The 18,569-nt window shown below is 40.0% G+C and overlaps 1 protein-coding gene across 1 annotated transcript; it reads right to left on the bottom strand.

Annotated features, from left to right (window-relative positions):
* Positions 1-10,489: 10,489 nt before the first annotated feature.
* On the bottom strand, positions 10,490-16,278 carry cdca4 (cell division cycle associated 4). The gene is made up of 2 exons (XM_072269467.1): positions 16,179-16,278; positions 10,490-11,986 (listed from the first exon to the last, which is right to left on the bottom strand). The coding sequence occupies exon 2, from the start codon at positions 11,978-11,980 to the stop codon at positions 11,144-11,146; it is 837 nt and encodes a 278-aa protein (XP_072125568.1). The 5' UTR covers positions 11,981-11,986; positions 16,179-16,278; the 3' UTR covers positions 10,490-11,143.
* Positions 16,279-18,569: the final 2,291 nt, after the last annotated feature.

Below are 18,569 nucleotides of genomic sequence, written 5' to 3'. Positions count from 1 at the left end.
TGCAGCCAGTTGTCTTTTTGGATAAGTCTCTATTAGCTTTGTACAATGTGATGGAGTGAGATTTGCCCATTTCTCCTTGCAAAATTGCTCAAGCTGTGCCAGGTGAGTTGGGGAGCGGCAGTGGACAGCAAACTTGAGGTCTTGCCGGAGGTGTTCGATTCGGTTAAGGTCAGGACTCTGACTGGGCCACTCAAGGACATCATTGTCTACAGTTGAAGCCACTTCATGGTTGCTCCAGTCGTGTGCTTTGGGTTGTTGCCCTGCTGAAATATGAACTCCCTCCCCAGCGTAAGCTTTCTGGCAGATACTGTAGCCATTAGTAAGACATGATTGCAGGAGGGGCAGGACTGGCAGCTCAGTGTTCCGGGGTTCCATTATTTTACATGCAACAGAGCAAAAGGGATTAAAGAGGGAGAGGTGGTGTGACTAGCCTGGGAAAATGTCATGGCAGTGCTCAGTCAGGACAGACTGGAGAACTCATCTAGTGAGGCTTTAAGGGTAGAAATGAGGAATAAGAAAGGTATGACCATGTATCACTAGAGAGGTAGTGCTGAGCAAACTTGTGGGCCTGAAGTTGGTCCTGATGGAATGTATCCCAGGGTACTAAACAAAATGGCAAAAGTTACAGTAGAGGTTTTAGTGATAACTTACCAAAATTCTCTGGACTCTGGGAAGGTTCCAACGGATTGGAAGATGGCAAAGGTCACACCACTGTTCAAAAAAGGATGTAGGCAAAAGGCAGGTAACTACATGCCAGTTAGTTTAACATCTGTAGTTGGGAAAATGCTTGAGGCTATCATTAAAGAAGAAATCTGGAAAGAAATAGATCCATCAGGCAGATGCAGCATTGATTCAGCAAAGGCACGTCCTGTTTGACAAACTTACTGGAGTTCTTTGAGGATATAATGAACGCAGTGGATAGAGGGGAACAGATGGATGTTATTTACTTGGACTTCCAGAAGGTGTACAATAAGGTGCCATGTAAAGGACTTATCCATAAGATAAGGATGCAGAGTTGGGGGTGATATATTAGCATGGATAGAGGATTGGTTAACAAATAGAAAGCAGAGAGTTGGGATACATGGGTGTTACTCTGGTTGGCAATCAGTGGTGAGTGGTGTGCCACAGGGTGCTAGGCCCACAACTGTTCGTGATATACATTAACAATCTGGAAGAGGGGACCAAATGTAGTGTTTCTAAGTTTGCTGATGATTCTAAATTGAGTGGAAAAGCAAATTGTGCAGAATATATGGAGAGTCTACAGAGAGGTGTAGATAGGTTAAGTGAGTGGGCAAGGGTCTGGCAGATGGAGTACAATGTTGGTAAATGCAAGGTCATCCACTTTGGAAAGAAAAATGGAAGAGCAGATTATTATTTAAATGATAAAAAATTGTGACATGCTGCTGTGCTGATGGACTTGGGAGTACTTGTGCATGAAGCATAAAAAGTTGGTTTGCAGGTTCAGAGGCTATCAAGAAAGCAAATGAAATGTTGGCCATCACTAGAGGGATTAAATTTAAGAGCAGGGAGGTTATGCTGCAACTCTGCAGGGTACTGATGAAGCCATACTTGGAGTACTGCATGCAGTTCTGGTCTCCTTACTTGAAGAAGGATACGCAAACACGAGGAAATCTGCAGATGATGGAATTTCAAGCAACACACATAAAAGTTGCTGGTGAACGCAGAAGGCCAGGCAGCATCTCTAGGAAGAGGTACAGTTGACGTTTCGGGCCGAGACCCTTCGTCAGGACTAGATGAAGGGTCTCGGCCCGAAACATCGACTGTACCTCTTTCTATAGATGCTGCCTGGCCCGCTGGGTTCACTAGCAACTTTTATGTGTGTTGCTTGAAGAAGGATATACTGGGTTTGGAGGTGGTGCAGAGGAGGTTCACCAGGTTGACTCCAGAGATGAGGGGGTTTGTCTATGAGGAGAGATTGAGTCACCTGGGACTGTACTTGCTGGAATTCAGGAGAATGAGAGGAGATCTTATAGAGACATATAAAATTATGAAAGGGATAGATAAGATAGAGGCAAAAAAGTTGTTTCCACTGGTAGGTGAGCCTAGAACTGGGGGACATAGCCTCAAGATTCAGGGGAGTAGGTTTAGGATGGAGATGAGGAGGAACTGCTTTTCTCAGAGTAGTGAATCTATGGAAATCTCTGCCCAATGAAGCAGTGGAGGCTACCTCAGTAAATATCTTTAAGACAAGGTTGGATATATTTTAGCATAGTAGGGGAATTAAGGGTTATGGGGAAAAGGCAAGCAGGTGGAGATGAGTCCGTAGCCAGATCAGCCATGATCTTATTGAATGGCGGAGCAGGCTCGACAGGCCAGATGGACTACCCCTGATCCTATTTCTTCTGTTCTGATGTTAATGGGGCTATATTATAAGCCACCCAGCAATCAATGGGATTTAGAGGAATAAATTTGTAGAGAGGTTGTAGACTGTCACAAGAAACATAAGGTTGTGATAGTAGGTGATTTTAACTTTTCACCCATCGACTGCAGCTACCATGCTGTAAAAGAGCTGGATGGTAAAGAATTTGTCAAGTGTATTCAGGAAAGTTTTCTTCATCAGTACACAGAAGTCCCAATGAGAGAGTCTGTGATACTTGATCTCCTATCAGGGAATGAGACAGGGCAGGTGACAGAAGTTTGTGTAGGGGAACACTTTGCATCTAGTGATCATAATGCCTTGGTTTCAAAGTAAATATAAAAAAGGTATGTGAGGTCTATGGGTTGAGACTCTAAATTGGAGAAAGGCCAGTTTTGGAGGTGTCAGAAAGAATGTGGCAAGTGTGGATTGTGTCAGACTGTTTTCCAGCAAAGATGTACAGTACTTGTAAGTGGGAGGCCTTCAAAAGTGAAATTTTGAGAGTTCAATATTTATATGTGCCTGTCAGAATAAAAGGTAAAGATAATAGGTTTAGGGAAACTTGGTTTTCAAGAGATCTTGAGGCCATGGTTAAGAAAAGAAGGAGGTGCATCGCAGGTATAGGCAGGTAGGAACAAGTGAGGCTCTTGAGTATAAGAAATGTAAGAGGACACTTAAGAAAGAAATCAGGAGGGCTAAAAGAAGGCATAAGATTTCCCTAGCAGACAAGGTGAAGGAGAATCCTCAGGGATTCCACAGATATGTTAAGAGCAAAAGGATAGCAAGGGACAAAATTGGTCCTCTGGAAGATCAGAATGTTAATCCATACGTGGAGATAAAAAAGTTGGGGGAGATCTTAAATGAATTTTTTTGCATCCATATTTATGGACACAGAGCCTATAGAAGTAAGGCAAAGTAGCAGTGAGATACAGAAGGATGGGATAAAAACTAATGTTGTTCTGCTGTTTAAGAAAGGCTTTAAGAACAAACCAGGAAATTATAGGCCAGTGAGCCTGACATCGGTATTGGGAAAGTTATTGGAAGGTATTCTAAGGGACGGGTTATATGATATAGACAGGGACTGATTATGGGTAGTTCGCATGACTTTGTGTATGGCAGGTCTTGTCTAACCAGTCTTCTAGAGTTTTTCGGGGAAGTAACCGGGAAAATGGATGAAGGAAAGGCAGTGGATGTTGTCTACATGGACTTTAGCAAGGGATTTGACAAGATCCCACTTGGGAGGTTGATCAAGAAGGTTCAGTCACTCGGCATTCAAGATGAGGTAGTAAATTTGATTACATGTTGACTTTGTAGAAGAAGCCAGAGAGTGGTAATAGATGGCTGCCTCTCTGATTGGAGGCATAGTGGAGTGCCAAGGGGATCAGTGCTTGGTCTATTGTTGTTTGTCATCTGTACCAACGATCTAGATGATAATGTGGTTAACAGGATCAGCAAGTGTGCAGATGACACCAAGATTGGGGGGTGTAGTGGACAGCGAAGATGACCATCAGAGCTTGCAGCAGGATCTGTATCAGCTGGAAAAATGGCAGGTGGAATTTAACACAGACAAGTGTGAGGTTTTGCACTTCAGTGGGACCAGCCAGACTAGGTCTTACACAGAGTGGTAGGGCACTGAGGATTGCGGTAGAACAAAGGATCTGGGAATAGAGTTCCATAATTCATTGGAAGTGGCGGCACAGGTAGATAGGGTTGTAAAGAAAGCTTTTGGCACATTGGCCTTCGGAAATCAATGTGTTGAATACAGGAGATGGGATGTTATATTGAAGTTTTGGTTAACTACCTACAGCAAAGATGTAAATAAGATTGAAAAAGTATACAGAGGAAATTCACGAGGATGTTGCCAGGACTGGAGGACCTGAGTTATAAGATTGATTAAGTTACAACTTTATCCCTTGGAACATAGAAGATTGAGGGGAGGGAGATTTGATAGAAGTATACAAAATTGTGAGGGATTTTGATAGGATAAATGCAAGCAGGCTTTTTCCACTAATTGGGTGTGACTACAGTTAGAGATCATGAGTTGAGGGTGAAAGGTGAAATATTTAAGGGGAACATGAGGGGAAACTTCTTCACTCAGAGGGCTGTGAGAGTGTGGAACAAGCTGCCAGCATAAGTGGGGCATGTGAGCTCGATTCCAACAGTTAAGATAAGTTTGGATAGATACACAGATGGGAGGGGTATGGAGGACAATGTTTTTTATTAGGCAGTTTACATAGTTCAGCATGGACTAGATGGGCCAAAGGGCCTGTCTCGGTGCTGTACTTTCCTATCACTCTATTAGAAGAAGGACTTGTTGTTGGTTGAGACTGAAGTGTAACTTCAATACTAAGCAGTATGTGTGGCGTAAATCTAATACAGCACATCATCCAGATAACACCATCCCTACTATAAGGTATGGTGCATGCAGCATCACGCTACGAGGATGCTTTTCAGCAGCAAGGACTGGAAATCTGGCCATGATTGATGGGCAGATAAACACTGCTAAATAAAGATCCTGGATAAAAATCTGCTTTCCTCTGCCAGAAAGTTGCAACTGGGAGGAAGTTCATCTTTCAGTGGGACAAAGACCCATAGCACACTGTCCTTAAGTGGTCCAGTCAGAGTCCTGACCTTAACCTGATTGAACATCTCTCGCAGAGCTTAGATTGCTGTCCACTGCCTCTCCCCAACTACCCTGCACAGTTTGAGCAATTTTGCAAGAAGAAATGGGCAAATCTTGCTCCAAAACATTGTGTCAAGCTGATAGAGACTTATCCAAAAATACTGGCTATAATAGCTGCGAGAGGAGGTTGAACCAAGTACTGCAGAAAGGGGGATGAATACTTTTGAACTGCTGGCATTTCAGTTTTTTGAATTTTTAGTTTTTCATACCTTTCAATTTTCCCTGCCTTTGGGGGCATGATTATGAAAAAAGGAGCATGTTATTCACAAATAAAAAATCTCATTTAAATTGATCAAAATCCCTGATTTTGTGAAGTAAAGTCATTTATGTGAACAAAGGGTTGGAGTCTAAATACTTTTTCAAGGCACTGTAAGCAATTATTTGTGGAATGGAAGATATATCAAGCTGTTGGATGACTTGGAATCAGTCGATTATATTTACACATTATATTAGTAAATATACCATGAACAACAAATTGGGTAAATGATTGGAAGAATGGATGATTTATTACTGGTGACTCATATAACAAGTAATATCTCCACTAAATATGTGGAGTGGATATGAATTAATATTTTTATTGCATTCTTTTTGGGATGTCACAATCAAAGTGCAGTATTTATATTCCAATTTATTCTGTTGCCATAGTAGCTCTGAACAATTAGGTATAAAGCAGAACGTCACACATCTGAAAAGCTGTGCAGTTGATCACAGAATATAGTTTAGACAATAAAAAGATTGCAAGGAAAAAAGGGATCTTCAGCAAGAATGCAGAGGAACCAGTCAAATAAGGCAATCCTTAACTGTGATAAATTTTATAGGTGGTACATACTGTAGCCACTGTGCTTGTGTGCTGGATGAGATACCAATCAAGTGAATGAATGAAATTCCATCACACTCCTGACCTGTGCCATATAAATGATGGAAACCCTTTGGGGTTGGCGAAAAGGTGAATTATTGACTGCAGAAAAGCCATTATCCTGCTTTTCTTGTAGCTAGTATATTATGTGGCAGGTCCAGTTGTGTTGTGTTTCTGGTCATTAGTGACTCTCAAGATGATATTGGTGAACTCAGCAGTAATATCATTGGATTAGACTCCTTTTTGTCAGAGATGATTGTTATCTGACACTTCTGTGTACTTACTACTTGTCAGCCTACAGCTGAATGTGATCTAGCTCCTGCTGCATACAAGCTTGAAGCGCATCATTTGCTGAGCTGAAAATATAAGTGAACATTATGTAACCACCAGTAAATATCCCCATTTCCAATACAATGATGAATGGAAGTTTGTTGATGTTGCTGCTGAAGATGGCAAGATGACACTGCCTGAAGAATTCCTGCAGAGATACCGAGGTTGGATGATTAATTTCTCTAACACTATGACCTTCCTTTTTGTGAGGTATGATCTCAGCTTTGGACTGTTTACTCCATGTTGCCCTATAAAGGTATAATACTGCCTAATCTTAGAACTCAAATTAGTCATGATCCAATGTGGCCTTACTCAATGTTCTTTTGCATATGAGGTAGTAGTTGGAACTCCTGAACTCTGAGGAATAGCAGTATTGCAAGCTCGTTAAGTCAACACTAGCTATCTTGTAGTGAATCAGTTGGAATCATCTACTGTATCCGGTGCTCCAGATGTGGCCTCCTGTACACTAGTGAGACCCAACGTAGATTTGGGACTACTTTGTCTAACACCTTCACCCCGTCTGCAAAAGGCGGGTTTTCCTGGTGGCCCACCTCCTATCCCCACTGCCATTCTGACATGTTGGTTCATGGCCTCCTCTTTTGCCATGAGGCCACTTTCAGGGTGGAGGAGCAACACCTCATTCTGTTCAGATAGCCTCCAATCTGATGGCATGAACATTGATTTCTCCTGTTAACTTCCACCCCCCCCCCACTTCCCCATCAGTTCCTCACTCTGGCCCCCCTCTTACCTATGCTCCTCATCTCCCTGTCACTTCCCCCAGTGCCCCTCCTACTACCCTTTCTCCCATGGTCTTTCTCAAATTAAAAAATTCATCCGTGATTTTACATCCTACTGTCTCTTCCCTTTCAGCACACACAAAATGCTGGAGGAACTCAGCAGGTCAGATAGCATCTACGGAAGAGTATAGTCATTGTCCTGATGAAGGATCTTGGCCCAAAATGTCGACCATACTCTTTCCATAGATGTTGCCTGACCTGTTGAGTTCCTTCAGCATTTTGTGTGTGTTCCTTGGATTTCCAGCATCTAGATTTTTTCTTGTGATTGGTCTCTTCCCTTTCATCTTGTAACTACCCTGGTCCTCTTCTTCTGTTTCCAACATTTCTGGCCTCCTGCACATCCCAAATTTTAGTCAATCTACCACTGATAGAATCTCCTCCTCCTCCTCCTCTTTCCCTCCAAGATGATACATAAATCTGCCCTCTAGAACAAAGTTTTGGTTACTGTTCTCTCAAGATCTCCTTTCTTTGTGTAGCAGTTTTTTTCCCATTATGTTTGTGTATTTTCATACACATTAAGAGATATATAAATAAGTACACAAGAAACAGGAGTAGAAATAAGCAACTCAGATTTCAAATTGCAAGGGATAAAGAACTGAAGAAACACAAAAGGCCAAAGGAGGACAAGTCAGCAGGATCTGATGGAATCCACCATGATTCTGCAGAGGGTAGACTTATTGATAGAAATTTTCATAACTGTCTATACTGTGGGAGGATATTAGAATGTTGGAAAACTTCCTTCTTCAAAAAAGCAGTTAGTGAGGAACTAAGGGTACTTAGTTTAAGTTATTGTCAGCAAGATACTGGAGCCAATAATCAAAAAGGAAATAGTTAATCATCTAGGAAAGCTGACTATAATTAAATCCAGTCAATCTGGCTTTATGAAAGGTATTTTGTGTTTGACAAATTTGGCTGAATTTTTTGAGGATGTAACAGGAAGAGGTGAATAGAAGGGAACTTGTAGCTGTACTGTATTTAATTTCCAAAATGCATTTGACAAGATACCACATAAAAGATTACAGTGCTTAAATTAAAAGCCTATGTTATTGGAAAAGAGTGTAAATAGGTGCAAGTGCATGACTGGATAAGGATAAGGTGACTCTGCAACGAGATACAGTGGCATGCAAAAGTTTGGGCACCCCTGGTCAAAATTTCTGTTACCGTCAATAGCTAAGCGAGTAAAAGCTGAACAAATTTCCAAAAGGCATAAAGTTGAAAGATGACACATTTCTTTAATATTTTAAGAAAACTTTTTTTATTTCCATCTTTTACAGTTTCAAAATAACAAAAAAGGAAAAGGGCTTGAAGCAAAAGTTTGGGCACCCTGCATGGTCAGTACTTAGTAACACCCCCTTTGGCAAGTACCACATCTTGTAAACGCTTTTTGTAGTCAGCTAAGAGTCTTTCAATTCTTGTTTGGGGGATTTTCGCCCATTCTTCCTTGCAAAAGGCTTCTAGTTCTGTGAGATTCTTGGGGCGGCTTGCATACACTGCTCTTTTGAGGTCTATCCACAGATTCTCGATGATATTTAGGTTGGGGGACTGTGAGGGCCGTGGCAAAACCTTCAGCTTGTGCCTCTTGAGGTAGTCCATTCTGGATTTTGAGGTGTGTTTAGGATCATTACCCTGTTGTAGAAGGCATCCTCCTTTCATCTTCGGCTTTTTTTTTACAGACAGTGTGATGTTTGCTTCCAGAATTTGCTGGTATTTAATTGAATTCATTCTTCCCTCTACCAGTGGAATGTTCCCTGCGCCACTGGCTACAACACAAGCCCAAAGCATGATCGATCCACCCCCGTGATTAACAGTTGGAGAGGGTTTTTTTTCATGAAATTCTGCACTTTTTTTTCCCAAAACTACCTTTGCTCATGCGGCCAAAAAGTTCTATTTTAACTTCATCAGTCCACAGGACTTGTTTCCAAAATTATTTAGATGTTCCAGTCTTATTTAGATGTTCCTTTGAACCTTTTGGCCGCAATGAACAAAGGTATGTTTGAAGAAAAAAGGGTGCAGAATTTTCACAAGCTGTGATACTTGCCAAAGGGGGTGTTACTAAGTACTGCCATGCAGGGTGCCCAAACTTCTGCTTCAGGCCCTTTTCCTTTTTTGTTATTTTGAAACTGTAAAAGATGGAAATAAAAGTTTTCTTACTTAAAATATTCAATAAATGTGTCATCTTTAACTTTATGCCTTTCAGAAATCAGTTCATCTTTTACTCGCTTAGCTATTCACAGTAACAGAAATTTTGACCAGGGTGCCCAAACTTTCACATGCCACTGTATATTGAGAGGGCAAAAGACTCGCTAATGTAATGTGAAGAATTGTTAGGTCATTCACTTCAGTTAGATAAATCAAATGGCAAATGGAAAGAGATTGTTAATGAAGTGCAGAGGAGTCTAGCTGCTCCAGGACATGAATCACAGAAAGCTAACAGGCAGGTTCAACAATTAGTTAAGAAGGCAAAAGACATTTTGGCCTTCATAGCAAAGAGTATGCAATTTAAGGAAGAATGTAGAAACTCCATACATACAGCATCAGAAGTCACAAAGAACTAAATGCTTTTCTCAAACCAAAACACCTTTATAGACCTTGATAATGGCTCCAACGCCTATGAGACGTAATGCAATGCAGTTTTCCTCAAATAATTTACTTTGACTCAAAGTAGGATTTTAAGGAATTAGGGAGAATGTCCGATTCTATAATATTAACTCTGCTGAGCCTAGTTCAAAATAAAAAGAAAACTTAATTCACAGGATGAAGGAAAACACTTCTGAAGCTTACAAGTTTAATATAGTAAATAATTAAACAAAAATAGATGTGAAATCTTTTTATTTAAGATAATATAATTACGTAAAAAATCTAGCATACATTTACAAATGTTAAAAGTATACATTAATGTTTCAGTTTCTATGTTATTGCTTAAGACTAATAAATGTACTTTATTCATAGATAATACAAAATAGATTAATTTTAACAAGTTTAATAAAAACCTAACCTAATTTTTTTTTCCTGGGACTTACAAGTTGATAGATTGAGCTATTTATATACTGAAAATGTTTTTAATGTTTTTATTTAAAGAGAGTAACTCATTATAATACTGTTAAAAAATAATTCTGATTCTTTTAAAGTAGTTCCTACAATGCTTACAAACTGGCCTAAAAATTGCCTTTCATATCAGGATTCATAATTATAATCAGTTCTGTGCTACAACACAAATGTATCATATTCACTTAAATAAATAAATAACACGTTTAATAACTTAGATCAACAGTCCCAATTAGAATTCAGCTTGTGCTAACTATCTAACCATTAGAAAATATGGCTTTTGTAATTGTAAAAAGTGGCTTAATTTGAAATAATATGCACCATAAAGCATAAATCATAAGCGCTTATTTTTTTAAATATTGGGAATAAACCTTTAAATTTACACAATTTTCAATCTTTAGTCAGCGTGGTCTTCTGTGCCCAGATTCACAGTACTGTTGCGATTACACAGAACAAAGTGGAACATTTTCATGTCAAGTCCACAGAGCATCTAGCAAGGAAACAATTCAATACCATTATAGCACATACAACTATTAACACATTGAATTTACAGATTATAATTAAGAACTTTGTAAGACAGCAATGTAAGAACATTTTCCCCTCATTTTATAGTGACAATTCCCTTTTTTTTCTGAATTACCACATAGAATTGATAAGAGTTCCATTTGAGTGGTAATTCTGAAAATGTAATTAGAAATAGAAGTTGTGATCTTTACTTGGCACCACTAAGGAAGACATTTCATAAAACTTCTTTGAATCATATTGTTCTGATACAAAAGATTTTAAACTATGAGAAGTAAAAATCCGTACAGCTAAGTTTTAAAACTGTAAAAAAAGCTAATTGGTATTAATATATATATTTGTGTATGAAAATATGTACCATTTAAACTTTTACAATTCTGACAAAGAGAACAAATGCAATGAAAGCACCGTAAGCAAAAAGCATCACCTGAACACTGGTGGTGACATTGTTCTTTTTAAAAACTGGTCAGAAAACTTTACAAGAGAGATTCAAAAATTGTACAGGTATCCTAAAATGAAGAAAATTCTAAAACTTAGGACCCAACAATAATCTCCATGATGTGATCAAGCTCAGTTAAATCTGTTTTACAGTTCTGGGCAGAATTTATGGGTGTTGATGTGTGTGATGGCAAGCCATTTAGTAATTCAAATATGACTGGTGTTGTTTTTGGACTGGTCATCAACCCAGACATAACTGAGTCAAGCTCGTGCCAGGAGGTGTCAATATCCGCAAACAAATCATCTATTGTCATGTCTGTGAGAGGGCTAGAGTAATTTGCAAACTCAAAACTCCCGAATACTTGATCCAAGGGCTTTGGACACTCCTTTAGATCCACTTGCTGCTCCTCAGATTCCAACATATTCAGATCATTTTCAAAATGCACTTGAACCAGATCTTTTACAGTACTGGCGTCTTTAACAGAAGCAGCAGCAGCAGAACAAGTAATATTCTCACAAGATGAACAGTTTACCTTGCTTTTAGTAATATTGCTGGTATTACTTGCGGAGGCAGTGGAACTTTCCACATGTTGCTCTTTTATTGGAGTACATAAGAAGTCTGTAGCAACTAGACTATCTGAGGAAGTATGACCTACGTAGAGATCGCTTCCTGTGAAAGCAGTTTGTCCCTGCCAGCTGCAATCTTGTATCATTTCCTCCTGGATCTGTCGCACTGTGTTGGCTATAAGCACTGAGCGACAAAGATTTGGTTCCACCAGCATTTTGCACAGCTGAAGTTTGAACAATGAGATATTTAGAAGTGACTGGCGTTGCAAGTTGTATGGCAAACTAACACTGCTGCCAACAGGATCAAGACAGGCATCCACAGCTTGTTCTTCAGAAAATTTTCGCTTTATCCCTTTTGTCAACATGTTGACCTAAAGAACAAAACAATTAAAGCTCATTCTTCAGAACCAAGTTAAAAACTAATCATAACTTATAGAAGATTCAACTACTTTGATCTATTTTAATCAATACAATTAGAGAATGGGAGGTATGGGGTGAGCATCACTGAGTAGTGTCTAAAAGAAAATTATAGATGAGGGCTTAACATCCAAGGAGACACACTGTATTGAAAGCACAGACAGATTGGCAGAGGGGGTGTGGTGACTCTGTTGGTAAAAAAAATGAAATCAAATCCTTAGAAGGAGATGACATAGGATCAGAAAATGTTAAAAACTTTGTGGGTAGAATTGAGAAACTACAAGTGTACAAAGACCCTGATGGGACTTACATACAGACCTCTCAATAGTAGCCAGGAGATGGGATACAAATTACAACAGGATATAGAAAAGGCATGTAATAAGGGCAATGTTGTGATAATCATGGAGAATTTAAATATGAAGGTAGATTGGAAAAATCAGATTGATGCTGGATCCCAAGAGATGGAATTAGTAGGAAAGCTTTTTTTTAAAAGAAGCTTATGGTTGAGCCATTAGGGAAAAGTCAATTCTGGATTGGGTGTTGTGTAATGAACCAACTATGATTAAGAAGTTTAAGGTAAGGGAACCATTCAGAGACAATGATCATAATATGATAGAATTCACTCTGCAGTTTGAAAGGAAGCAGCTAAAATCGTAAGTATCAGTAATACAGTTAAAGAAAAGGGAATTGCAGAGGCATGAGAGAGGAACTAGCCAAAATTGATTGGAAAGGGACACCCGCAGGGATGACAGCAGAACAGCAATGGTTGTAGTTTCTGGGAGCTGTTTGGAAGGCGCATGATAGGTACATCCCAAAGAAAAATGTGTATTCTAAAGGGAGGATGAAACAACCATGGCCGACAAGGGGAAGTCAAAGACAGCATAAAAACAAAAGACAGGGAATGTAATATAGAAAAAAAAAGTGGAAAGTTAAAAGATTGGGAATCTTTTAAAAACAAACAGAAGGCAACTAAAAAAGCAGTAAGGAGAGAAAAGTTGAAATATGAAAGTAAACTAGTCAATAATAAGAGGATACAAAGGTTTTTTCAGATATATAAAGAGTGAAAGAGAAGGGAGAGTGTACATTAGACTGGTGGAAAATGATGCTGGATAAGTAATGGGGGACAAAGAAATGGCAGACTAACTTAATACATATTTTATATTAGTCTTCACTGTGGAAGATGCCAGCAGTAGATCAGAAATTCAAGAATGTCAGGGAGCAAAACTGAGTGTAGTTGCTATTCTCTAAGGAGAAGATGCTTGGAAAGCTGAAAGGTCTGAAAGCAGATAGGCCAGATGGATTATAACCCAGAGTTCTGAAAGGGGTAGCTGAACAGTTGTGGAGGTATTAGTAATGATCTTCCATGAATTACTAGGTTCTGGAATGGTTCCTGAGGATTGGAACATTACTAATGTCATTCCACTCTTTAAGAAGGGAGGGAAGTAAAAGAAAGAAAATTACAGGCCAGTTAGCCTGATGTCAGTAGTTGGAAAGATGCTGGAGTCCATTATTAAGGATGAATAATGGACTCCGACATCTTGGAGGTACTTGGAGGCACATGATAAAGTAGGTCAAAGTCAGCACGGTTTCCTTAAGGGGAAATCTTGACTGACAAATCTTTTGGAATTCTTTGAGGAAATAACAGGCAGTTTAGGCAAAGGAGAGTCAGTGGATGTTGTTTACTTGGATTTTTAGAAGGCTTTTTTACAAGGAGCCACACATGAGGCTGCTAAACAAGAGCTCACGCGAATACTGGAAAGATTACTAGCATTGATAGATTGGCTGACTGGCAGAACAAGAATGGAAATAAAGGGGCCTTTTCTGGTTGGCTCCCGGTGTTTCAAACAGGCCTGTGTTGGAGCCACTTCTATTCACATTATATGTCAATGATTCTGATGATGGAATTGATGGCTCTGCGTGGAGGGCCGGGTAGTGTTGAGGAAGCAGGGAGTCTGCAGAAAGATCTGTACTGATTAGGAGAATGGGCAAAGAAGTGACAGTGGAATATAGTGCAGGGAAGTCAGATAACACTTGAGTATTGAGTTTTGGACCTCTTATTGAAGAAAGGATGTGCTGGCATTGGGGAGGGTGCATAGGATGTTTATGAGAATGACTCCAGGAATGAAAGGGTTAATGTATGAGGAGTTTAGAAGAATGGGGGGAATCTCATTGAAACCTATGGAATATTGAAAGGCCTAGATAGAGTGGACTTAAAAGCTACTGACATGTCTGTGGGATCTATTGAATGCAAATGTGTTGAAGAACTGTCAACGTTCTACATGTTTTCAAAAAAAAGATAGAACCAATGGTGATTACAGGTCAGTTACTTATCATTGTGGTAGAATGGGGTAAGGTGTGAATTTACTACAAAGCTGAAGTAAAATAAAGTTTTTTCAGTGTAACCCTGCATGCTTTCAATTTGGCTTTTCAACATTTCTCCAACTCTACCATTAGATAACACAATTACAACTGCAACTCCAGAATCACCTTCATTTACTTCTTATTGTTACTTTAATGATCCTCAAAGCCTTCAGCATTGAGCAAACTTTTGGATACCTGCTTATACAGGAGGTGCTCTTGTGAAGTGCCCTGCAACATTTGGCTATCCTAGAGGGATGAATTTAACATCTTATTAATGGAACTAAATGAAACAAATTGATTTCAGCGAGAGCCAACTGTGCATTGTAAACTATTTGAGGATGATCAAAAATGGCACATATTGAAAGCATGTAGTTTAAATTAGTCTTCAACATGATACTATGGGAGAAATGATCAGATATTAGTTGTTTAGAATGCAGAGAAGACTGTAAAAATTGTTTATATTGTAGAGACAGGAATTACTTTTAACAAACTTCTCAGTGTTTGATACAAAGTTAATTTTAAAGCTTAGTCTTGTATGTAATTTATTTGGATGCACGAAGTGGTGTTCAATCTGTAGACATGTTAACTTTTTAAGATTATTCTTTGAATTTGTCAGAGTAAATTGATAATGAACAATAAAAAGCAGAATTGTGTCAGAAATGAGACAAAATATTTTGGGTAAATTTGTGCCACGAATGGAATTAAGTTTGTAGAATATTAAAGCCAGTAGTTTAGTTTTATTGAGCATTTAGGAAAAAAAAGAGAACTGAAACCTTGGATTTTACATCAGGAGTATGGACATAGAAAACCTAAACGAGTGTCACTTGTTTAATTCAGAGAGATGAAAGAAAATTAGCTTTACCTGAATGAACGGTGGTGGTGCAGGGATTGAGTATCATTATCCTACAAATATCCCTCATTCTCCATTCCCTCACAAATCCCTCGCCTCCCTAGTTCACTCCTGCCCTTGCCACTCCTCTCCCCCACCCTTGCATTTTCTTCTTGCCCTCAAGTCGACTTCTCAGCATCTCCAACTTCCTCTTCTCCTTCCCAAAAACGTCCCAACCATTTTCTTCAAAATAAACTCTCTCCACCCTCCCTCAGCAAAGCACATTTCACCTTCTCTCTCCCCCCACATCCAAGCCCGCTCTGCACGTACAACTTTCCGCGATTCATTTACATAGGAATTGTTTGACAAAGTTATTGTTTGCGACTTTATTTTTGAAAAATTAGACAAATGGCAGCAATATGAGGGAAGGGGGCGTGAGGAGAAGCTGCAACAGGACTGCCGGGTGAGTTTAATATCTGAGCGTGGGGACAGGACCAATTTTTCGCCGAGGCCGGATGTTGCTCCTTTAAGACACTGGCGCCCAGTCCAGTCCATTCACATTTATGACGTCGCTGGTAGTACCCACGTGACCGCCGGCCTACGTGGGCAGGCTTCAGGCGGCCTACCAGCGATGCCATTTACCGCGAGAAAAGTTTAAATAAGTGAATTTTAAACATGTCGTCAGTGCCAACCGCTTCAAAAATCGAAGAGGTCGCAATGCGATTTGTTTCTCACTTCACGCTACTGCGCACTTCCTTTAAAAATATTCCCGAAAACATTTGACTTTAACTCTCCGTTAACGACCGCCATTTTAGATTAACTCACACCTTCCTCACCGAATGACCGTCGAAATAGAAACACTAATAATATGATTAATACATGTTACGCTCCTCCTCGCCTGAATCTAATGCGGAAAACAAAATGAATGAGGCTATAAAGTAGGTGAGATTTCAAACCTGAAATGATGGAAACGGACCACAATCTTTGCCGCCGCGGCAGGAAGCAATGTTCTTTGATTGACAGCTGTGGGAGGCAGGTTGATCAGGTTGCTATGGTTTCAGCGGTGGTTTGATTGACATATACGGAGGGTTCTAGCTCCGCCCATAGGGTCAATGTTCTTGTTCAGTCCAATTCGGTGACGTCAGTTCGGAAAGTTGACCAGCCCGTTATATTGCAGTCGCAAGATCCCTCTTGTGTCTGCAGTGGGGAGGTGACAGAGGAAATCTCCAATCATCAAGAAAATCGTCAAGAACACTAGGTAATTCTCCAAAAGCCAGCATGTACGCAGTCGGGAGCACCTTATAAATAAATGGTTTCAAAAAACATCGAAAAGCGTAGGCTTTACGTTCATAAACAATGTCATCATCCATAATTGCACATGTATCTTACAATGCGCATAGATTCATAGAATCATGAAACAAACCAATAAATGAATACATTTCGGAGTTAGGTTGTACCTTTGGCCTGGTTGCATTGCTGTGAGTCTCTGCCTCATCCAAAACCCATGTGCATGGAGCTGGACAGTCTCCCATAATTCATTAGGAAGATTTAGATAAAAGCTAATGCGAAATTGTGGACCACTCATTGACCCTCAGAGAGCTGACAAAGTTGGCCTATCGAGGCAGATGAGAAGGCTTGCCATTGGAGTTCAATTTGGCTGTATGGAATCAGATAGATCCATATATACTGAATCAGAATCAGGTTTACTATCACTGACATATGTTGATTTTCTGCAGCAGTGCAGTGCAATACATAAAATATACTATATGAATTGCATTACAGTGTGTGTGTATATGTATGTGTGGTATATATGTATATGTAAATAAGTGCAGAAATACTGAGAAAGTGTTCATGAGTTCCTTTTAGATTCAGAATTCTGATGGAGGGGGAGAACAAGCCATTCTAAGACATTGAGTGTGTGTCTTCAAGCTTCTGTACCTTCTCTCTGATGGTAATAATCAAAAGAGAGCATGTCCTAGGTGTTCAGGTCCTTAATGGGTGCTACCTTTTTATGTATCCCCTATTGAAGATATCCTTGATGGTGGCAGTGCACATAACTATGTTCCTGGTCGGCAACATTCAGGACCAGAATAATCGTTCTCATCTCTGTACAGAAGAGGGACAAAGAGAAAGTGAGAGACTGGTACCCAATCATATTGCTCAATGGGGATTTCGAGATCATGTGGAAGCTCATGACCAATCAAGTTGAAGTCTGTCCTGGACCTGATGTTCATTTCCATCAGACCTGCAGCAAACCCATCTCTTGGCAGCCTTTTACTACTCAGGGATATGGTAATCCATGCATAGGACTGGAGGACTGAACATTTTCCTAGTCAGCTAGGCATGGTAATGTAGAGGTTAATATAATGCTGCTGTATAGTATCAGCTCTAAGATTGGGGTTCAATTCCCGCCGCCACCTGTAAGACATTTGTACATTCTCCCCATGGGTTTCCTCTGGGTGCTCCGGTTTCCTTCCACATTCCAAAGAATTAGGGTTAGTAAGTTGTGGGCCTGCTATGTTGGCACTGGAAGTGTGGCAACACTTGTGGCTGCCCCCAGCATAGCTTGAACTGTGTTGGTCATTGATGCAAAGCAACACTTTTACTGTACGTTTTAACGTTTCAATGTACATGTGACGAATAAAGCAAACCTTATCTTAATCTCATCATCAGGTTCAACTATCTGCAGGTGCTGGGAATGTGGCTCTGAGGAGCCAAGAGTTCAGAGAGTAGTTCAAGAAAAAAAAAGCAGGTATGCAGGCAGTGGTGATCACTTTCAGTCATGGGACAGGACCAGGTCATCAGATCCAAAGTGATCTTGGTGATGCCATACTTAAAGCAAGTGCAATCATGTGACCTTTTTTGGTTTATCTGGAGCTCATAATGGAGCAATTGTGCAGAACCTTATTGTTTCAGTCTTCAGAAGACAATAAATTTGGGGAAATGTGTCTAATGGTTGACTACTTTCTGTATATGTTACATCAACTCATATAGACACGAGGTGTTGAGGATCAATCTATTTATTCCTGGTGTTGTGAAGGGGGAATATTGCAATGTTTCCTTTGGAACTTTCCTTTCATAAGAAAGTTTCACGCCCGCTGTTCCTCAGGAGGGGACCTTTGACAAAATTAATCATGCAGTGTCACCACAGCCCTGCAGGAATGGGAGACAGTGGATAAGTGGGGTGACTCTCCGAATGGATTGTCATCTCACCAAGGCTTACGTCATCTTGTTTGTCTGGTTCTCCCTGTCAGATTTTTCGTGCCTGATTGGAATATTGGTTACACCACACACGCTGCCCTGGAAATGGAAATGTTGCCTGTTTCATTGCGAAGTATTTCTTTGCC

Source organism: Mobula birostris, chromosome 1 (assembly GCF_030028105.1).
Source record: "Mobula birostris isolate sMobBir1 chromosome 1, sMobBir1.hap1, whole genome shotgun sequence".
In the NCBI taxonomy this organism is placed as follows: domain Eukaryota; kingdom Metazoa; phylum Chordata; class Chondrichthyes; order Myliobatiformes; family Myliobatidae; genus Mobula; species Mobula birostris.
Note: the sequence above shows the minus strand (reverse complement) of the source record. Positions and strands in the feature narration are given on the sequence as shown.

Bases quoted from the DNA above. Each gene is read 5' to 3' on its own strand.
- cdca4 (XM_072269467.1), bottom strand. From the start codon at position 11,980: ATGTTGACAAAAGGGATAAAGCGAAAATTTTCTGAAGAACAAGCTGTG.